The following is a 23,308-nucleotide window of genomic DNA, read 5'->3' as shown; positions in this document are numbered from 1 at the left end:
AATAATGTGGTCGAAACGCCGGCGAGAAAATACTATGCACAAAACTAATGCACTAAGCAATGCAACAGCATTCCTTTTTTTTTTCTCGACCAAGTAAATGAAGGTTATGCAAGACGTCCGCAGTGCTAATCTCCAATAGCAAAATGTTTGCCGACGCTGAAGGAAAACCGCTTGTTCTGGAAATGTATACTGCCACGCGCGTTTATCATTTTAATGTCAGGGCCGCGGCCAGGGCTTACGCTAACAAGTCAGAAACACACACGACATCCTTACTTTAGTGCAAGAACGAAACATGGTTGACACGATGCCATTAGAACGACTTCAAGATATGCAGTGCAACAGGCACACGTACCTTCGGGTCACGAAGAAAACGGACGTCGACGTCAGCTCGACGAAGGGCAATTTCTTTCTTCGGTTGTCCTTGTAAGAAACGAGAACACTCGCAGCATCGGTCCCTTTGCCGCGACAATTAGCCACGCAGCATTGTCCAACTGTCGGGATTTGAAGTTGTACACATTGCGAATATCCAGCGCACAAAGCACATCACGTATCGACGCTGCAGTTCTCGGGCGCGGGAAAGCACGGTCTTCTCACCCCCGTATTCACAAACGCTCCCTGACTCGACCTTCGCCCTTCACTTGACAGAGTTGAGCACTGCGCCACCTCTCGGCCAAAAATGATGCTGCGCTGCTCGAGAATCGCACCACCTTATTGCTGATATGCAGTGACTTGCCCTGCCTAGGGGGGGGGGGGGGCGCTTCCATCGGTTTTCTCAAGTGGAGGTGAAGCGTTGAGTGAAGGGACGTTCTAGAATACGGGGGTCAGTCGCCTACAAGCACTCCAGCACGCCACGAAAGCGTTCGTCACTGCGTGTCCGTCGAGCGACGGGAGCAAGGCACGTCTGTGATAGCAAAACACGGCAACTTAAACGGAGTGACATCAGAGCCCACGGCAGATACAGTGAGCAGGCCAGGAATTATCTAGGTGTCGTTGGCTAGGGCCTGTCAGGATACCCGCCGCTGGCGCCACTTGCGCAGTTGTAAGCGCACCAAAAGAAGTGTTATCGGTTGATCGTGCACGATATTCACGTCAGACAAGGAAGAAAGGATGGCCGGCTGCATGGCAAAAGAATGCAAGAGACAAATCACGTTTGATATTTCGCGTATATGGACCAATCAAGAGCATGTACACTACAGACGTCACGGGAACTATACTGCTTTCGTCACAGAAGTGCGCAAGAAGAAATATTGAGAGTATTCGTTTTTTTGTTTTTTTATTTTGAGAGTCTGGTGAGTGGCCCTTGAGAAAAAACGCAAAGATTCGGGGGAAACTTTGGCACACGGTCCATATAACGACATAATTATAGTAGGTGCATTGCTTATAAATGTACCACGCTCGTAATCAGCCAAGCCTTTTTTTTTAAATTACTGCTTTATCGCCAAATTCCAGGGTCTCATTTACTAATGTTCGAAGCTTGAAAGTCAGCCCGTCGACGAAAAATTAGCTCTATTTTCGGAAAAAGGACGCGATTCCGTTCCCACTCTATTCCGGGGGTCACGAAAATGTGGAACGATTTCGGACTCATTCCGATTCCAAAGTGCGTGGCAACTCGCTTGTGTCGAGATTTGGGAAATCTTTGTAACGTTTAAATTACTTTGCGGAAGAAGGACAGAAAACGGGGCGCGTCACTGCCAGCTCGCCGAGCTCCAGCCAATCAGCGGAGGCCCCTAGGCAGATACGTTGGGAATCGTGCCCCATGCATGCACATCGACAAATCACATGATCTCTAATAGAGGCAGTCTTTGCCTGCACTGCGATCTATATTGTCACGTGGTCGTGACTTTAACGAGGGCTACGATCGACGTGTTCAGTTTGAAACTCTTCATTTGGTCAATCTCGTTGATCAATCTTCATTTGGTCAATCTCGTTGGTCAATCTTCATTTGGTCAATCTAGGGGGGGGGGGGGGGGACAAACTCAAACTACAGCAAGAAATGCACGCTTTCTACTGACATTGGTGATCAGAGTGTCGGTCGTCGAACATCCGATAATCGATGGGACAAGCCGTCTTGTATACATCACGCATAAAACTTTGCAGCCTTACCCCCGTATTCACAAGCGCTCCTCGACTCGACTTTCACCCTTCACTTGACAGAGTTGAGCACTGCGCCGCTGCTCGGCTGAAAATGACGCTGCGCTGCTCGATAATCGCACCACATAATCGCTGATATGCAGTGGCTTGCCGTGCCTAGAGAGGGCGCTTCCATCGGCTTTCTCAAGTGAAGGTGAAGAGTTGAGTGAAAGGCCGTTGAGTTGAGTGAAGGACGTTGGGTGAAAGGAAGAGTTGAGTGAAAGTGATATGGGGGTTAGCCCTGGTAATCGCCCAAACTCTGGAATAACCCTGACGGCGTGACTGTGTCTTGCGCGCAATCGTAACAAAACGACTTACTACAATCGTGAAGTTTCTCGAAGAACGAGGCACGGCCTGCACCGCGCATTCCCAACAGTTTTTGTGGGCGTAAACAGAACAAAATTGAAGTAAGAAAATCACGTGGAAAAATCGCGCGCTGCGAATTGGGGATCGCCTATTGGGAGGATACTCTCTTTTGTTTACTTCAATCTTGTAGCGCTACATTGTCCCTCTTGATTTGAAATTTGAAATGTGAGGGAATATCACAGCGCAGCCCAACGCTGTTAAGAGTGAGTGACGGACGACGGCGTATCTACTCATTAACTGGCAGCATTCGTTTATGGCGGTTAAGCAGTGCTTTATGTTGGTTAAATGACTATTGATATTGTCTACATTATGAATAGATGATTGGATTACTTAAGCGATGAGTAACTTCGGTTACTTTATGTGAAATTACGGTAAGCGTTGACTATAGTGTATACGCAATCTTCACTGACGGCAGAAACAAAGCCGTCATTTTATATCAATCCAATAATGTTCTCATTAACGCGAAGACGTTTGTTCCGGCTCCATTTTTTTTCGCTTCATGCATGACATTCGACAATGAACAGTACGCATTCTTTCGGGAACCTTTTAGTATCATGGCAATACCGATCATGGATATCGTCGAAAACCATCAATAACCATCTTGGTCACGTGCACGCCTCTACGCACGCGAGATAGGTGATTATTGGGCGAGAGTAACATGCATCGAATACAATCTTTATTTCTAGAGCGAGGGAGAGGCATGCAAACCGAACTGGTCTTGCGATGTGTTCCTTCTTTCCGTTCCGCGAAGATTCAGAAACTATTTAACATTATTTTGTATCATCTCGTAATTATTCATTACTTGGGAAAAGACTGCTTGCTATTCCGTTTGCGAAGCTATATTTAAATTTGGTTTAACCAGAGAACTCTTCTAAATTTCGATGCCTTCGTATTGAGACATTGCCCCAGGGACGCATTTGATGCTGTGTGTAATTTCGTTCAAGCCACTAAACGTATTCCAACATAACGTTCACTTTAGAGGGCCAGTCAACCGGCTCCAGATTTTCTTTTTTGTTTTATCAGTCCCGAAAGAAGCTCAGCAACTCGTGGAGTACACCGCGGCAATTATGTTTTCCGAATATTACAGTGTTGCACTCTGCACAAAGCTTGCATTACGAAAAAAAAAGTGCCGCCATATCCACGAAGTGAATGATGATGAGTGGGCGAAGCTCCGGAGGTAAACCTGGTAAACCATAAATCCTCTGTACATTTTGCCCACTCGATTTTATTACATCGCTCCCCCTAGCGTACGTCGCCGCACTAAATCGAACGATTGCCTTCAACCAATGACACACGCCATATGTGACATCATTCCTATTTTATAAGATCTCGCGTCTTTCATCAACTACAAGTACCGCTTTCTAGTTTATAACATCTTGCATCTTTTCATCATCAGCTACAAGTACCACTATCTAGTAAACACTACAAGAACTAAACGAGAGGTGGCTACATAAAGGAGACGGTACCGCCATCTAGTGAACACTGCAAGAACTAAACTAGAGGTGGCTACATAGAGGGGACGGTACCGCCATCTAGTGAACACTGCAAGAACTAAACTAGAGGTGGCTACATACAGCCTACGCACAGCCCACGCCCTAAGGAGCTTCGCCCCTAAAACGATTCCCGCCGCGCTCCTTTCCTATACGTCTGACCAATCCTCATTTCACGCGCCGTGACGCAAAGCCGCCGATCGGCGACTTGACGTAGCACGCAGTTCGTCGATTGGTCTAAACCAGTTACGACGACTGCAACGCCTTCCCCTCCCTGAGAGAGAGAAGGGTGGTGGGGCCGCGCGAAAATTTGAAACCAGCTAATACCAATGTTCTAGCCCCCTTTAACTTAATATGGCACGTATTCGCAAAATTCTTGCGGCAGCCCGATCACAAAGCAATAGTGCGCATATTTCTCTTTATAACAATTTTTGAGCCTTGGGACTGTTTACTGGTCTTTTAATAGTCGAAATATACTCTTGGGGTAATCTTTTAAAATATTACGAAATGTAACGCATCCATCCCAAAATAATCGGGTCAGGTAAACATAGCTGTCTCGTCGGCTGCAAACATGAAATTATCGTTCTTGTAAAGCAACTCATTTACTTTCTCATTGTTTTCTCTTGTCAATTACTTCTGTAACAATGTTTACATTATTTTAGTTGGTAAGCAATAGTGCCGTTACCATCCATAGGTTATTATATTATATTGGCCAATCCTCTATTGTGAGTAAATGTGACATAGTCACCAGGCTACAAACAAGCGAAATCGTTCAACTGTTGTCGCAGTGCATGGCTGTCGTTGTGGCCGAACGCATTGATGTACATGTTCTCTCTCTTTCCCGCGTGGTGGGGACAGTGGAAGTGATTCTCCGAGCGGCACCGTTTTTAGGTGCAACGCATAACAAACGCCTGCTGCAGATTCCTCGAGCGCCAGCTGGACCCTTCCAACTGCATCGGCATCGCAGAGTTCTGCCAGCTGCACCACATACGCGAACTGCAAGACCGCGCCGAGCGCTTCGCCGAGCAACACTTCTCCATGGTGGGTACCTCACGTTACAGTATACACGTACGCGCAGATACTGCGTCATTCAGTATAACCACGGTGTAAGAAAAATAATTTAGGAGTGGAAACTCGCCGCCCAGCGCGACGGAGTGCACGTGCAGATATTTGTTCGTCTCTAGTACATGCGTCGGCCACAGTTGCGTCGGGGGCGCTGCGACATGGGGGCCGAGAGGATGGGGGCGCTGCGAGCGATGCGAGATGGGGGCAGAGAGGGCCGAGAGGATGAAAGAGGCGAACATTATTTGGACGCGCCGGCAGGCGAAGTGTTTACGCCTAAATTATTATTTGTCTTGCAGCGTGGGTATAACAGAAAAAATGTGGACAGATTGTGCTAGTGTGCATATAGTTGGAAAATAAATCTGAACTTGTGGCCAACCTGGCCACAAGCTCAGAGCCTGCTAAGTCGTTGCTGTAGGTCTAGCTGGCATTGCGGGACTAGCAAGGCTTCGCTATGTGTAGCGTAGAAGTACATTGCTTGGTAGTCCATGTGTACTAGCGCTCCCCTTCAAAGTATGAATTTCCAACTCGCCCAAGAAATAGCACTCTTTCAATGAAAAGTTTAAAGGAAAAAAAAGCACGCCTTGTGGGGGGAAGCAAAGCGTTACCTTCAATCCCGGGCAGCTCCCTTGATGCGAAATGCCTCGCTTAAATTTTGGTGCGGATTATTTGCTCTGGCCACCACTACCGTCTTGAACTTCACTTTCGCACAATTTCAACGAAAGGACGGCGACAAATGTCCACTACGAATATCCCAACTCATCGCTCGATCGCATCCGTTCACACACACACACAAAAAAAACCACACTGTGCCTTACGTGTTCGCCTAAGATGAATCAAAGGCAATAGTAGTCTAGGTGAATTGTAGGTGAAAAGTCTAGGTGAATAGTAGTCTAAGGTCTAGACCTCAGTGAATTGTATCGCGGTCATCCCCCTTTCCAACGAAAGCTATCTGCACTTCACGTACCCCTTGCACACAGTGCCTCCGACATCAGCCTACCTTTGACCAAGCAACGACGTCATGTGATGACGTCAGCATGCGACATCGCTTCATGCGACGTCACCGCACCGTCGAAGTGATGTCACAAATTTTGCGCATTTTGGCGTTATAGTGACATTGATTTAATTGATATGCGGGGTTTAACGTCCCAAAACCACCATATGATTGATTATGAGAGACGCCGTATATAGTGCAGGGCTCCGGAAATTTCGACCACCTGGGGTTCTTTAACGTGCACCCAAGTCTGAGCACATGGGCCTACAGCATTGCCGCCTCCATTGGAAATGCAGCCGCCACGGCCGGGATTCGATCCCGAGACCTGCGGGTCTGCAGACGAGTACCTTAGGGCCTTTTACACGCGCTTCCCGCACAGCCGCAACGCACGTGCCGGGACCCCTACCGCACGCAAGCGGGGGACAAATAAGCCAATTGGCGACGCTACGGGAAACGCTTGGAACGGCCCTTAGCCCCTAGACCACCACGGCGAGGCGTTATAGTGACGTGATAAGGTGCCTTCAGCAGATGATGACAATTTTTATGTGTTACTTGACGATGGCGATCACTTTTCGCGTTTCGTGAAGCTTGCCGGGGCGCGGTTCTTAACGTGGCCCACCACGTACGCAGGTGTGTAGACTGGACGAGTTCCTCTCCCTGCCGCGGCCCCGGCTGTTCGAGCTGCTGCGCAGGGACGGTCTCAACGTGAGCAGCGAGATCGAAGTGTACGAGGCCCTGGTGCGCTGGGTGCGCCACGACGAGCGCCGGCGCGCCGGAGACCTCGAGCGCGCCCTCAAGAAGGCGGTGCGCTGCCACCGGCTCGCTCCGAGCTTCCTGCGACGTCAGCTGGCCCACTGCGCCCTCCTGAGGGACACGCCTGGATGCGCGGACTACCTCGCAGACGTGGTGCGGGTGAGTGCTCCCTTGACTTGACATGGCGTGTGTACCGCGTCAATTGATTGATTGATATGTGGGGTTTAACGTCCCAAAACCACCGTATGATTATGAGAGACGCCGTGGTGGAAGGCTCATGGAATTTAGACCACCTAGGGTTCTTTGCCGTACACCCAAATCTGAGCACACGGGCCTACAACATTTCTGCCTCCATCGGAAATGCAGCCGCTGTGTACCGCATCAAGGCAGCGCGCATTTGTGCTGCCTTGGCACCGCGGCTAAAGACAGTGCGCTCGAAATTTGTTTGCGCTGCATTGAGAACGCGGTGGAAAGAACTCAAGTCGAGGAGCATTTCTGAGCACGGGGCTAATACAAAAAACCTCGCCCCCACTTCCCTCCTTCGTCTGAGGTAACAGACTCAAACTGGGACGATGCTTCCATGTAGGATTTTGTTTTACCCTTTTCAGGTAATTTTGCTCTGTCGTATTTGACGAAACGGAACAGGAAATCGATACGATATTGCAGCGAATTTCAAGAATGGCGAAATTACCCCATGATCAGTACATAGCGGTCGCAGTGCGCCTTCGCGGCTTCTGCAATCGGTCCTGGCGCATACAGAACGCTAGCACATTTGTTTGAGAAGACTATGCAAAGCGACTTCTCGTTCATTTCGGGTGGCAGACTCGAAGGCCACCCGCCACTGTGGTGTAATGGTTATGGCACCCGACAGTGAACCCGGAGGTCACAGGATCTATAGTCCCGGCCACGGTGGCCACATTTCGACAAAGATGAAATGTTAGAACTTATGTGCACAGTGTAAAATGTATACCTGTCACTGTGCTGCCGTCATCGTTGTAATGGGGGCGGCGGGCTCGTCAACATGTCGACAGACAGCTTTTAGATTCCGCTCCTCTGTTTGAGATGAACGAAACTAAAGTTAATTGTCATCGATTGGCGTTAAATAGCCACACTTCACTGACATTTCCGGAGCCCTCCACTATGGCGTCCCATGGTTTTGGGACGTCAAACCTATGAAGCATGGGTAGGGGGGGCGCAAAGTCAGCCTTCTTCATTGACATGATAGCGAGGGGGGTGCTGCGAATAACCTTCCCCCTTCCCCCCCCCCCCCCCCGGCACCCTGAAGGGGAACCCACTGCAGGCCTATGGTCAAACCCTAATAATTACTATTAGTTACGAAGGCCATGCCTTTGTGTGGTGCAGGACCGCAAACGCTAGCCATGATTATGACAGTTCATAGCGCGTCACAAACACGTGCTTCATTTTCAGCTAACTTGCACCTAACAATAAGAAGAAAATCACATACGCTACACCTGTCTAATTGATCATTTTTCTCAACCGTATGGAGCACGACATATTTTTTCTGACATGTGATTCTGAGTAATTAACAATGATTCCTCGATGAACTGTTTGATCAGTAAGCATAGCAACAGGTATTTCAATACATAAGTTGTAGCACTCCTTTCCAAAATGTCGGAATATTTCATCTATGCTATAACTGTCAATGGTCAAACTGGGTAATTAACAAATACTGCTAAATTACCCTCGAAATCGTCACTTTAGCAAATTTTCAACAGAAAAGTGCAATGCTTGTTAAACAACGTCGGAATATTTCATTTATGATAAAACAGCTGCCCTGATTGACATTTTTCCCCATCTCACCGAGTTAGAGACCAGTCGGGATGCACACATCACCAAGCAATTTTACCAATAGAACGCCGCATTTTCCACCCCCACATTCGAAACTTAGACCACAGACGCTAACCCTACACCTATTACAAACTCACACGTATACCCAACCCTTGCCAAGCTTCGCGTTTACTATCCCGATGCGTACCCCAGCGACACGTGCCCCTCAGGCGGACACACGGCGACACTGGCGCACATGCTCCGAGTGTGTAGAAACGCCCCTTCCGACTACCTCAAACAAGTGGGAGAGGTCCCTCGGAAGCCCACTTCACGCCGAAAAGCAATGGGCCGTCCAGCAGGGCCACGATGCGGCAGCCAGGTACTCCTTATCGGTCCCTTCGCGGGAGACACCCGCTACGCGCGTCCTGCAGGACAACAATAAAGTTTTTCCATTCCATTCCATCTCTTCTTTCGCGTGCGCTAAATAAAAAAAACGCACTTAGCGCTAGTCACCCAGTGGCGGCGCCAGGGGGGGGGGCACAAGGGGCACGGAGCCCCTCCAAAACTTTCGCCTTGCCCTGCCTCTGCAGGACCTGACCTTGCACCGCGGCTGCAGCTGCTGCGGCGAGCGATGCCCCAGCGTGCCGTCCCTGCTGTACGTGGCTGGCGGTTACCTGCGCCGCTCGCTGAACACGGTGGACTGCTTCAGCGCCGAGTCCGACTCGTGGAGCGCGCTGCCGCCGCTGCCCTTGGAGCGGAGCGGTCCCGGAGGCGCCTTCCTCGGAGGACTGCTGTACGTGGTCGGCGGTCGAGTGCTCCGGCCGCCCACCGAACTGGGCGAGGACGTGCCCGTGGTGCACTGCCTCGACCCGGCGCGCAACTGCTGGAGCGAGCGCTGCCCCATGGGCGTGCCGCGGCACAGGCTGGGCGTCGCCGTGCTCGACGGTCTACTGTACGCCGTAGCTGGATCACACGGCACCAACTGCCTCAGCAGCGTCGAGAGGTGAGAGCCGTTCAACTAGTCGAGCAAGCGGCCTTGCCGAACGAGAACTGTAAACCACGGTGCAACAAGAATACTTTAAGGCGAGCGCTTGGCGGGGAGGGACCGAGTACGTTCTCGTTCGCGGCCTGCCTACAGATGGCTCGCCAGACTGAGGACCATGGCGGGCTGCTGGCAAATTCTGCAAAGCACATCTGACACGTGGGCAATGGTTTCCAAATATGAGAAAACCGGGTTATCGCACGATATCAACCACGCGACACGACAAGAGCGGCGCCACGAAAGAGGGTTGATGGTGCGGCGAGGGTGTTGTTTCCTACACCAACAGGGGGGGGGGTGGTAAGCCGGGGCAAATTTTGTAGCGTAATCTCTCGGGCTCCTTGCGAAGCAGAGCATTATCGGGCAGCAGATAGTCCCCGAGTTCGCTCACCTAAAGAATTCTTGCACCGTGCTGTTAACCGAACACTGTCATTGACATATTCAACAAACAGCGCGCAATCGAGCAGACGACAAATAAAACTGCGAGATCCTTCGCCAAAATACTAAGAGCGTGTTGTTCACTCCTGGCACTTCCCGTCTTTGCGGCACGATTCGCGACGTCGGCAGTCTGTTCCTGTGACGTCAAGACCCTCCCTCTTAATGAACAGACCCGAACGCCAAGTGCACTCGGTATCTTTACTCAGTCGTACCTGCTCCGTCATCTTTGAAGTGCAAGATTGTGAGCCGAGCAGGCTTTTGACAATAACGGCAGCCGAGGACCACTGATGTCGCATTCCGAGAAATGTTTCCTTTTTTTCATTTTCACCTCCGGAAAGTCGAGGACCAAAGGAAAGCCGTCGTGAGAAGCACGCCATCACTTCAATGTCATTTTCGAAAGCATTTGGGAAGCTTGTTTTTCTCGAAAACGACCGAAGTGAGGAGGGTTGGTGGTGGTGGTGGGGTGGTAGTGGTTAGAAGATGAGAAAAGGCACCTAATTTCTGCAACCCGGTCGGGAGCACGGCACAGACGCCGCGGTTAGAGTCACTGTGTATGCTCCCTAAAGGTAGCATATAGAGTAACTCTAGCCGCGGTGATACTACGCTTCCTCTAACATAAGAAGAAAGGAACAGGAAAGGAAGGAAAGTCAGGGACGTTAACCAGAATGATCGGTATGATACGCAACAGTAAGGAATCCTCCGCACACCTTCGGTTGGAACCTATAGGTTGCTCTGGCCTGCATGGTTATAGGAACTCGCTGGGCGCTGTGAACTCTGCCCCTACGGGAGGCCGGCGCATTATTCGGTTGGCCACCGTGTTGCTGCAGGTACGACCCGTCGACGGACGAGTGGACAAGCGTGGCCAGCCTGTCCCTGGCGCGGTACGGCCTGGGCGCTGCCGTCGTTCGGCGGCGGCTCTACGCCGTGGGCGGCTGCGACAGCACCACGAAGTTCGGCACGGTTGAGCGATACTGTCCCGAGCTTGACCGCTGGGACGTCGTGGCACCCCTGAAGGTGCCCCGCAGCGGAGCAGGCGAGTCACTATACGCTTTCCACATTCTCATATCACTGCTTTAACGCGAAAGCTGTTTAAATCTACCCTATGCCATCGTCGTCGCCGTAGTAGTAGTAGTAGTAGTAGTAGTAGTAGTAGTAGTAGTAGTAATACTATTAGTACATGAGCGAACTGTTCTGGTTGGTACATCACTAAGACTGGAACACAGTGTTATAGCTTATAACAGTTCACACCGTGCCCTATTGATCTCGATAGAGCACGATCAGGATGAAAGTTCCCTATGGCGATCGACCTCCTTATGCAGCCTGCGTATACGGGAGCCAATCGCGATTGTGAAATGTCTACAGGCGCGAGACCGATTTTGGACACGGCACGGTGATGAAGCGACGTCTGTCTGTCTTTCACCATCCCGTGCGCAGCGCTGTTTGTGTAGCAGTAGCAGTCACGCCGGTCATGTGAGCAAAGAGGGGAGTGAATAAATAAAACTAAATTACGGTAAAGATGCCAGCCAATCGCATACATGTGCACGCTTACAGGCTGACTCTCCAACGGCTTTCAATGCGTGGAAATGACTGAGCTTTTTCAGCAGTTATTGGCATTCCTATTCACAATAAGTGACGCTCCAAGCCAACTTCAGATCAGTCAATACCACACAGAAAGCGTCCGACAACGTAAATACAAAAAGATCTCAATCACACCCAAGTGTTCGCGACAGAACTTCACTATCAGCGGGATTTCGGTTGCAGCGACATTAACTTCAAAAATATGCGAACAAGCGTCGGAGCGTTGTAAGCGTATTTTATCACAGCACAATAAATTACAGTCACGCCGAAGTAATCTGGACAGGACGCGAACTTTGTTTTAAGCGATATTTTGTTCAAAGCGAACGTGCTCCTATTGAAATACAGCGACGCGGGACTTGCGTTAACAGAGTGCGTGAAATTTTAAAAAAATTACACCATCTTCCACTGAAGGGAAGCATGTGAATTTGCGAAGCGGGGGTGTTCACTAGTGCTTCCATTCGTTTGTTTCCGTGTGTGTTTCGTTTGTGTGGAGTTGTGTATATGTTGTGTGCCGCTTATGTTGCCCCCTCCCGTCTGTGTTTATTACCGTGTGTGTGCCCCAAAGTGAACGCAAAGTGCTACTAGGAGAGTGCAACGGAGCATTATCTACGAGCGCACATTTGTGGCGGAGAGATGAACGGAAGAGGAGAAACGAGGCAGCGTTCTGCCACCTCCTCCCACTTGCACGCACTCACGCGAGGAGAGGGATATTGTTGGCGCATGCGCAGTGGGAAGCGGACGGTCGCCAAGGGACAAACATAGCCCCGAGCATAACCTGCTTCGCATCTAATAAAACACTTATCGAGACATGATAGCGCGTGCAGCCGTTTCGTCTGTCTGGCATCAGTACACTGTATAGCTAGGCCCAGGCAGAGTTTAATAATAATGCACTATAGAGGGAAACTAGGTGCTAGCGTATGTGAAAGCTGCAACGTGTCGTGATCAAACCAGCGTAGGAATGATGGGTAGTACATAGATTGCGTAAGCTTCGTTTTTTTCCGCCCCACGTGGCATGCAGCTTCTTTGTCTCAAGACGAAGGTCAGCCGAATTTCAGCGTCGCAATTCGGTTTCTTGGCCCTCTTATTGCGATATAAGTTATGCAGACAACCAGGGACATAGGCAGAAATTTTTCGGGGGAGGGGGCACCACCTTGTTCTTACCACCTTATTCTCAAGTGGGGGCCGGGCAGGCAGATGTGGTCGATTGTCATGGCAAACGAAATTACGGGTGAGAGAACACAGACCTGGTGGGCCACCCCCGGCTATGTCATTGCAGACACCTTGGAAAGACTGTCGCCATCGCCGTCATGTTCCGTATAAAGTCAAAATCGGTGAAGATTCCTTCGCGCATCGTATGTTCTGACCGCGAGTAAAAGAGCGCGAGCGCTGGGGACGAACGTGGCTGCAGCAGAGATAACACAAGGCGCCTATCTAAGCCGCACGGAGGGCACATGCGATAGCATTATCCTGCGTGTGAGACGTACCTTCGATTACTTTATAAACAGAAAGAAAAACACCCACGCGTCTTTCCCAGAAATAAGGAACATGAAGAGATGCCGGGGTGTAGGTCGCAGGGGGTGCGACGCTTGAGTTGGTTCTACAAACGCTGGCTCGAGCAGCATGCAAGACCAAAACGGCCTGTCATGTATACGCTCCCTAGAACAGCGACCCCTGCAGCAACTGCGAACTTTGATCATAAGGGCACCGTCGCGACCGTGTTGAGACAAGAGCTCTTCTCTCCCTACAGCGCAGTGGGGTAGCCAGAGGATGGCAGACCGCGCCCGTACCCCTCCCCCATTCTGATTTTTTTTTCGGTGGCACACCAAGCGGAAAATTACCCTTTTCAGGACGTGTTTTACGCCCCCGCCCCATACCCCCCGAAATAAAAAAGGTGTCTCCTCCCAGATCGCGAAAAATATTTCTGACAACGCCCCTGCTGCAGAATTTCATTCCATTACACCAGCGTTTTGAAGAGTTACGCGACATGGGACCCAAAAGAATTAGCCGTTAGACTTACTTCGCATAACATTCGAATTTGTCGCTATTGCATTTTGCCCCGCCGCCGTGGTCTAGTGGCTAAGGTACTCGGCTGCTAACCTGCAGGTCGCGGGATAGAATCCCGGCTGCATTTCCGATGAAGGCGGAAATGCTGTAGGCCCGTGTGCTCAGATTTGGGCGCACGTTAAAGAACCCCAGGTAGTCGAAATTTCTGGAGCTCTCCACTACGGCGTCTCTCATAATCATATAGTGGTTTTGGGACGTTAAAGGCCAACTCCGGCGATTGTTTTACCATGAAAGGATAATGGTGCTTTTATGTTACTTAGACACATTTCTCACGCGCCCGATAACTGAAATGCTAAAAAAATCGAAAATAACATTTAATTGCTGAAAAACATCAATACCGAAACCGAAACACAACCACGTGCGCTTCTACGTGTGACGTAAAGATTTGCCTGACGCTGCCGGAACCTGCCTGATTGCACATAATGCCCGCTAGATGACACTACCTGTCCACGCCACCCACGGCGATCAGCTAAAACGCTTGCGCTGTTATGGTGATTATAAGGTGAATTGTGTGTTTGGCTCACAACGCAACACCACATGGCACCTATCACACACACACCAACGCGGAAAAGCAAATCGCTCGTTCAACCAAAGAAGCGCATGCAAAAACTACAGTGCACTAGAAGCCGCTTCTAGTACACTCTAGCCAAACCCACACAATACATAGCAGACAAGCAGACGCTGCAGTGGCAGATCAGTTCGTCGACTTCCGCCAGGCAAAACTCAACGTCACACACACAATGTTGCCATTATTCTTGGCAAGCGAGGTGAGCGTTTCGAGGCAAGCTATAAAATTCACGTGAACAGAATCTGCGAAACTCCCAAGCCTGCAATTTGGCATCAATGGCGCAAACGTGCAAATTAACGTACCCAGTGAACTTCAATGAGATCCACTGACCTCGAAAAATCGCCGGAGTTGGCCTTTTTAAACCCCCATATCTGTCAAAAGTCGCTATCGCATTTAATTGCTTCGCCCTCGAGACGAAACTGCGACTTTTTTTGGGCGTAGACCAGTTCACGAGATAGACAACGAACCATTATTCTAATCAAAACGAGGACGACCACACTGCAGTAAACAAAGCCACGGTTGCGCTCCAAGCCCGAAACAGGAAGAGTAGGCAAATTCGAGTATATAAAAATACTACCACGGTGGTTGAGCAATCCTAGCGAATGGCGGCCAAAATTTTACGGACCACGGGAGCGCTTGTCAAACTAGAGTGCCTTGATGCGCGCGCGGGGGCATCAAAGCGTTCTAGTTGGACACGCGTTCCCGTGGTCCGCAAAATTTTGACCGCCACTGTACACGTGCCCATCTTTGGGAAAGGAAACACGCGAGCATACGCCCTGCGCTCTTGCGCGGCTGCCTACCTTTATCTGCCGGCTGCACAATCAGCCGACAGATAAGGAAAGCGCAACCGCTTTTCACGGCATCGCCCGTTGCACGATCTTGAAAGACCGAAGAGGGAGCGCAATCTAGCAGCGCTTCTCCAACGGCCATGGCGTGTCGTTTTGTTTGTGACGCGAAACGGACGCGCTTTCTTTTATCTTTCGGTTAATGGTGCTGTAGGTGGCCGCGCCGGAGCGCAAGCCACGCGCAGACGTGTTCCTTTCCATAAAAAAAGGGGAGTGTATGTACAGCCCACGGAAGAACTCTTCATGCGTCGCCATTGTACCGGCCCTTAATCAACCGAAGTAGCCGAACCCGCTGTAAAAATACACAATTTTAAACCAATCAACGTTGTTACCTGGCTACATCTAGCTGAGCCGCGCACTCACCGGTTTCCTATGATTTCTCCAGTTTCACCAGCTGCATTCGCTCATTAAGTGTACGTTGTAACCAGCTGAGTTCCGTCACTTGACGCACACGTATACCACAACTGCTTCTCCAAATTTACCCAGATTATCACGTTATCACCGAGACCCAGGTTACGCCTACGTCGCAAAAAGAATCGCCAAGCGGTCACGCATTACGCTAAGAAAGTCCACTTTTGAATTAGGTTGTCTGCTCTCTCCATGGCTCTCTCATAGAGTAACCCTTTAAATCACTCTATGGCTCTCTCTTTTCCGTGTTTTCGACCAATGACGCAACGGCGGCAAAGGCGCCAACCGGAAACTCGGGTTCTTGCGGGAATTGTAGTTGTGCTTAGTAGTGCACACTATCACCAGCGCGGAGTGACCCACAAGAGTTACAGCAGCCATGTTGTAACTTAACGACTGTCCTGCCACTTTTTGAATGCGTTTTAGAAACAAAGGCGGCGCTAAAGTCGGTAAGCGGTCAACACTGCGCTTATAAAACTGCTCATTCACTGAAAACGAGAGGGCACACGGCGCATCTAAGTAATCTATGAAAAAAAAAAAGTGCAAGTTAGTTTGGTAGGTCTTCTGTCAGTGGTTCTGTGATTTGGGCGTCCTTTTTCGCGGTTAACCGTTTCTCGCAAAAGAGCGAGTTTTGCTCTGCCGGCATCCAGCGTCTTCGCTGTTATTTCCTGAGGTTAGACTTGGCGCGGCGAGGCCGTAAGGATTTTATAACCCGTGATTGGAGAACTGCGTTCGTGCGTGAGTGCTCGAACAACGACTGAACTTTTTTTTTTTTTTGCCTTGTGTAGGAAATTGCGATCTCGAACGGTGATCTTTGTGCGAGACTGTTAATCCACGAAGCGATGGAACCGCAAGGCCACGAAGCCTCTCAAGGAGTACGGTCGCTTATAGGTGCCGCGATCGCCGAAGCAGCGTTGGCAGAAGAACAACTTCGCATTGACGAAATGCACCAACGAAGGCTCGAGGAGCAACTCGAAGGGATCATTCTGGAGGTACAGCACTACCGCGAAATGGTGCAGAGCGACGAAAATGCTGTAGATATCGCGCAAGACAACATAAAGACAAAGGAAGCGAACACGCAATTGCATCGACAATTGCACGAGCCAACGGAGAAAAAAGTCGGCGCCCTGGAGAAGCAGCTGGAAGAAGAGCGCAGGATCTCGGCGGAACAATCGGCAAATCTGGAAGCTTCAACGAAGCGTGTTGAAAAGAGATGTCGGCGTGTCAAAGACTTGCAGGAGAGAGTGAAGCGCCCTTACAATATCGACAGCATGGAAAAGCAAATCGCTGGACTGGAAGAAGCTATTGCAATGAAGCGGGCAGCTGTGAGAGAATGCGACGGAGCACTGCAAAAGCTACGCGCAGAGAAGAAGAGAGCTGCCCAAGACAGTCTCAACAACTCCTTCATTGAAATCGCCAGACTTTATGTCCAGCGTGCATGTGGAAGAAAAAAAGTTGAGGTGGTCAGAGATGAAGTCCAACAGTTGGAGTCCACGAAGGCGCGGCTTCAGAGCAAAGCTTGGGAACAAACACAGGAAAGAGCTCCTCAAGTCACTTGGCCATCTCAGCTTCGCCCTGTTGGCGAGACTCCGCAAAACCAGCCATGCTCCATGTCGCTCGACGAAACAACTTCATCCCACTTTGAAGTGCTCGCCCTTCCAAGCACCTCAAGGCAAAGCGCCCCAGTGGAGGCCCCCAAGAGCCTTGAAAAAGGACCACCACCTCACTGTCCCACACCAAACCTGTCGCCACTACTGATGCCGCCACCACAAAGCAGAGTTCCGATAAGGCCGAGGTCGACTTCTGGAGGACGCCAGCTTGACACTTTAATGCACTTGGGCAAGTTAGAATCGCTTTCGCCGTCAGCCTGTTCGCCCAAGCCTCAAGCATCACAGAGGAAATCCGTGTCGATCCCTTTTGGAAATTATGGCGCGAACCCTCCTTCTTGCAAGAAGCCACGAATTGGTGATGGTGGTGCTTCGTCATCGACTTCAGCTTCTAAGCCAGCACAACAGCACCCCCAGGTTCCCTCCAGTGAGAGAACCTCATCCTCCCTGGCAGTTAAAACCACTTCTGTGCCAGCCGATGCCCAACACAAGAGCAATTTGGCACATTTCCAAAGTCAAGTCATTTCTTCTCAGAGTGCTGCCACTAATGATGCCTTATCCATCAGCACGCAAGCCTCATCGAAAACGCCACAGGACAAGCGCCCTGTAGCAGCTTCGTCCATGGGTATCCACACTTCTGTGCCAAGAGACCAAATGTCTGCCGGACATACAAGGCAACAGGAGGATCTAACCCTCCGCAGAGCACAGGTTTCACAGTGTTCAGTTGACCAGCATTCACTGAAAGAGTTGTCTACGGCTGGTCCTTCCCGTACAGCACAGAGAGAACCTCTTCTGCAATCTTTGGCCACGTCTCGCCTTTCGAGCAATGAAGTGCAGGCCGACAGGCCTCTCCACCCAGCTCAGCGTGCCGGCCATTCAGACAGCCAACAGGCAATGGAAAAAATTGATCTGGCAGGTCCTTCCAACCTTGCGCAAGGAGAACCAGCTAAATTATTGTCCACTTCGCCTAAATGGATGATGGGGTTGCAACAGCAGCGATCCCACCAAGTGCAGTTTGAATGGCAGGTGACAGAACAAATGGGCCTGCCTGTTCCCAACCTGGTGCCAGGAGCACCTGCAAAGGCCGCATCGGTCTTGGCTAAATCAGGTATGAGTCTGCAAGAGCCACAATTACACCGCACTGTTCCCCCTGCGCAGCCCGCGCCTGCATGTGGCCAGCGGCAGACATCTGCACTGACCCGTCTTCCCGGTCCTTCTCGTGCAATGCAGAAAGCTTTGCATCCATCAACTGCATCGTCGAGCAGGAGCGAAAAAATGCAGGAGCCACAGCCCGTTGGACAGCCTCCAGAAGATGGGCATGCCTTAGAAGAAACAGCCGCTGCCAATTTCTCTCATGCTGAACACAAGCAGCCAGCGCAGTCCTTCGTCACGTCTTCCCATTGGGAAATTCGGGGCGAGCAATTTCCCCAGCAAGAAGGAAGGCAAGAGACCACAGACAGCCAAATCTCAAAGGAGTTTCCGTCAGAGTTTTCCCTTGTCGCAGGACCTTCGAGCCCTACAGCAAGTGTGGGGAGCGCTGGTTACAACCTGTTTGAAGATGACAACGATTCGGGACAAGGTGGCGGTTTTTTCTCAACGGCTGGTGCTATCAACCCTGGGACTAGATTCACTTTCTGAAACTCTCCTTCAGTTTCTTTGTTGTGCCAGGAACTGCCATTGCCATGATAAGATGCAATGTGCGCTCGGATTGCCTTGCCTTAAAGACCGTCACAGCCAAAGTTTTCTTGTCAACCTTTTTTTTTTTTAATTACCGGCATTTGTTGCATGATGTTTTATGAACATCTCGCTTCATTTGTCTTTCACTGCACAAACGCCTCAGCCATTTATCATATATCATGACATAAGGTGGATTTGCCTAGAATTATTATCTTTTTTCTTAATGACAGGTTTCTGAAACATTTGTTGTTCATTTTCATTGTCTTCAAAAGCCAAACATCTTTAGATCTTTGTTTACTTTTTGATCTATTTCGTGGCTGTTCTGTAACTTGGTTAATTGCCAACATGCACATAACACTTCGTTAAAAAGCACATATAGTAAATTTGCATACATCATTTTTTTACCAACTGTTCCTGCCAAGCTTTCATTATTACCTCTTGTCTTGGAAAACTAAAGAACAGTTTACTAATATAGTCATTGGACGCTAAGGGCCATTATGTGCAGTTAAACACTTTATTAATGATGATACTAGGTAAACTTGCATAATTGCTTTAATTACAGCCCCTAAATGGTTTATCTAGCTAATCTTTGTTATTTGTAAAGGCCAGATGACATCTTTTTATAGTATACTCTTTCATTGTTACATGGTAGTTCGTAGTATTACTAACTAACTTCCATTCATTATTTACTTTGTTTTTAGTTAGTCCCAGAGTCTTCATGCGGACATTCTTGTTTTTCGTTGTCATCAAAGCTGCGCGACATCTCACTAACATCTAAATTCTTTATTCAGTTTTCTTCTTATGTGCAGTGTTAAGCCTTTTACCATAATATAACAGAGGGTGAACTCGCATAGACTAATTACCTTGCTTTTAACGAATGTTCATAGAAAGTTTACCTGTTTAGTTTTCGTCGTCATTGCAGGTCAAACGAAATCCATACATCGTCTACTTTTCATAAATTTACATGGAAGTTGTGTAATTCACTAAACTGTTGAACTGCACACAACAATTTATCAGAAAGTATCATTACTAATGAACTTGCATACACCTATTTTTTCAAATTAACAATTCCTGCAAAGTTTATGCTGGTTCGATTTGTCTTCGTGGCCTGAAGGACATTACATTATTATTCTATTCGACCAACTGTTTAGGCGTTGTGTGTAGCATAACATTTTAATAATGACATTGTAAGGTAAACTTGCATATGTGGTTTAATATTGTCATGTTGTTCTAGTCAACTAACAATTAGGTTACTCTGATTACTTTTTACTAATTTTACTGATGACGTTTTACTAACAACATTTTACTAATGACATTGTAAGTTACACTTGCTTATTTGCTTTAACATTACATTATTGTTCCAGTCAACTTACTATTAAGATTGTTGTGTGCAGTGTTTAACATTTTAATAGTGGCATTGTAAGGTAAACTTGCATACTTACTTAAATGTCTATATGTGTCATTCTAGTTAACTAACTATGAAGGCTGTTGTGTGTAGTCTAACATCCTATTACTGACATTATAAGGTATGTAAGGTAAACTTGCATATTTGCTTTAATGACAGTCCCTAAAATGCTTCAGTTCATTTTCGTTGTTTTTAAAGGCCAGACGATGTCATTATTTAGTCGTAAAATTTTTCATTTTCTCACGTGGCAGTTTCGTACTGTTATTTTTTAGTGTTAGACCATGCAAAGTTTGTTTTGGTGAACTTTGCTTTTGCAGTATGCAAGACAATTATCAGTCTAGTAAGATAAACTCATTATGTGCAGTCCAACATTTTGTGACTGACAGTATTTAAATAAATTTAATGCTCACTGAAATTACCCTTCAAGAACAACTTCCACTGTGCACGAGTGGAGAATTGAGTTACCTGAAATAGCTAGACAATGTGTTATGAAAATTATTACGGTGTATAACGTGTTTCTTCTAAATGTCTTACAGTGTTCTTTTATAACACAGACAACTACTTTTCAGTTCTTAAGTGCAGCCATAGACTATACTTTTCCTAGCTTTAAATTTAGTCTGTAGCCTCCACGACCACGTGGTTTTTAAATGTTTTACTTCACCCAAACAGTTAATGCGAATGCTCATTTCATTGCAGTTTGTTAAGTATATGGACACAATACACTGTATTCAAGAGTTTTAATAAAAGCTTCGAACCACGTGTGTTACTTGTGCGGGTTATTTCTCGGCGAAACATTGATTCCCATAGTACAGAAAGTGCTGAGTTATTTCATCTCGCAAAAGTAGACTTACCATTAAAAAATAACAAAAACGTGGCAAACATAGCAATAGTTGCATCAGCTGAATTATTTGATGGGTGACACCAGTTTCAAAGCAAATTGGTGTCAGTTAATGAAAATGCAGTAATCTGTAATTATTCAGCTTACAATTTGTCTCCATTAAGATGTTCAATGCCTGCTGCCTTTGTAAGATAAATTTTTGTCAATTAGCCATCAACCAAGTTTTATTGTATGATGTCGAGGCACGCCAGCATGCAAATTTTAAACGAATACCGACATGAATTTTGAACATTTTTTAGTTGTCGATCCAAATGAAAACAAGGGTGCCAAAAAGCCTACAAGGAATGTAGTTGCTCTTGGAATGAATTGAACGTTTTTTAATACTGCTAGCTTGAATCAGCAATTTCAGTTTGGTATTGACGGGACGGCTTCACAATGACGTGTCAACACAGGTCTGACATCACGAGATGACTAACTCGCAACATGCTATCTACAGCTGTCGGTTCGGTGTCAGTCAAACATATACCATGTAAAGAACGATAAGTGACTGACAGCGATTCCTGTGATTCAGGCTGCATGTGGGATGTAAATTTCGCAAACCCAGTGAACTGCGTAAAATTGTCACAACAATGTCTATTGTGGCGAGTGAGGCTCGGAAAGCTGGCCGACAAAAACTTTGAAATCAAAGTAAAATATTTTATGCGTGTTGTCTGTATAGAGCACTTATACACTCAGACCTTCATATAATGAACCCGGATATAACAAAATATCGGTTATAACAAAGTAAATTAAATATAGTCTTGCAATATATATAATGTCAGAAAAAAACTTTTATAACGAACTTAATTGCGAGTAAGATGGAACTTCATTATAATGAGGTATGAGTGTTTCAGTGCTGACATAAGGGCAATGAGGTTTTCCTGTGGCACATTCGATGTGAATTTTAGTCGGGAAGCAAGAAGCCTGTGTCTAGAAGAAAGCCGTCTTTATTGTTTAATGTTGGAGCGAGAATCCGGAGGCTTTAGGAAAGGGTTCAATTTGAATTGAGGATGACGTATCAAGCTATGGAGAGGAAAATAACAGGCATAACCTTAAAGGGGCCCTGTAACACTTTTTGAGCTTAGTAAGAAACGCTGCCAATCGGTAGTACAGGCTCCCAATTGGCAGCGTTTGACACGCGAGCCAAATGTTATAGCCGCAGCATGCGGCCTGGAATTCACAATAAATGATCAAAGTCGGCTAAAAATTTATTTCTCTTTCCTCGACAAATAACGAAAGACGCTCAAAAATCACACGTAGATTACCCATCTATTAGCCATTGGCTGATTTGAACATGGCACGCTCGGTTGTTACTGAGATCGCCGCGAGACGCCATCACTTGTCCACGCGTAATCTCACTGAAAAAGCTGCGTATTTGAAGAAGAAAAAAAGGAAAAAGTGCTCAAGGTCGCAAGGTGCACGTGACGTTTTTGTTTGCCCCTCCCATCCTTCCCTGCTTAGTGCTTTCGTCGGGCGAGAGAAGAGAAAATGCGATTGTAGCGCGTGACGAATCATTGTAACTCGGCTCATACTGGACGGATTCTTAACATTTTTGCGGCGTTGAATTTGTGAGTCAATATGCTTTTCCAGTGAATGAATTCCATGGTTACTCAAAAAACTGTTTCAGGGCCCTTCAATAGTCAAGAAGAGAGCAGAGTGGGTCAAGGAACAAACAAGTATTAAAGACATCTTAGTCAAGGACAAGAAATAGACATGGGCATGCAGTGCGAATGCAAGATAACCGCTGGTCATTAAGCATAACAGATTGGTTTCCCAGTGGTTACAAGCATAAGAAGGGGAGGCTGAAGGTCAGCTGGGCAGATGAGATTAGGAAGTGTGCAGGGATAATGTAACTGCAGCGAGCACAAAACCAGATTATTCAATGAGACATGGGAGACGCCTTTGCTCTGCAGCGCGCGTAGTCAGGCTGATGATGAACGCCATCTCAATGCTCCAACAATTATAGGAACCGTTGCTTTTGGCAAGCACATCTACGTCATTGGCGGCTATGACGGTCGAGGCCAGGTCACCTCCGTCGAGCGCTACGACACGGACCTCGACTTCTGGGAGATGGTGGCCCCCCTCAACACACGAAGAAGTGCGCTCAGTGCCGCTGTCCTGGACGGAAAGATCTTTGCTTTAGGTAAGCCGTCCTGGTCAAGAATCTCGTACGTCGAGTTACCAATAAAATACATCTTCAAGAGCCCCTGAAAGGAGCTTTG

General features: G+C 48.1%; 1 protein-coding gene across 2 annotated transcripts in view; it reads left to right on the top strand.

Annotated features, from left to right (window-relative positions):
* LOC142774653 (kelch-like ECH-associated protein 1B) overlaps window positions 1–23,308 on the top strand; it is a 41,892-nt gene that overhangs the window by 14,321 nt on the left and 4,263 nt on the right. Inside the window, exons 3-7 of one of the 2 annotated variants that reach the window (XM_075875274.1) lie at window positions 4,907–5,027; window positions 6,673–6,954; window positions 9,174–9,586; window positions 10,888–11,093; window positions 23,053–23,229. In XM_075875274.1, coding sequence (XP_075731389.1) covers window positions 4,907–5,027; window positions 6,673–6,954; window positions 9,174–9,586; window positions 10,888–11,093; window positions 23,053–23,229 — 1,199 coding nt within the window. Of the gene's footprint in view, window positions 1–4,877; window positions 5,028–6,672; window positions 6,955–9,173; window positions 9,587–10,887; window positions 11,094–23,052; window positions 23,230–23,308 lie in introns of both variants that reach the window. The other variant, XM_075875273.1, reaches the window with a different exon arrangement.

The sequence above is a fragment of the Rhipicephalus microplus genome, chromosome 10, assembly GCF_043290135.1.
Source record: "Rhipicephalus microplus isolate Deutch F79 chromosome 10, USDA_Rmic, whole genome shotgun sequence".
In the NCBI taxonomy this organism is placed as follows: domain Eukaryota; kingdom Metazoa; phylum Arthropoda; class Arachnida; order Ixodida; family Ixodidae; genus Rhipicephalus; species Rhipicephalus microplus.
The sequence above is the reverse complement of the archived record's forward strand: the minus strand, read 5'-3'. Positions and strand labels throughout refer to the sequence as shown.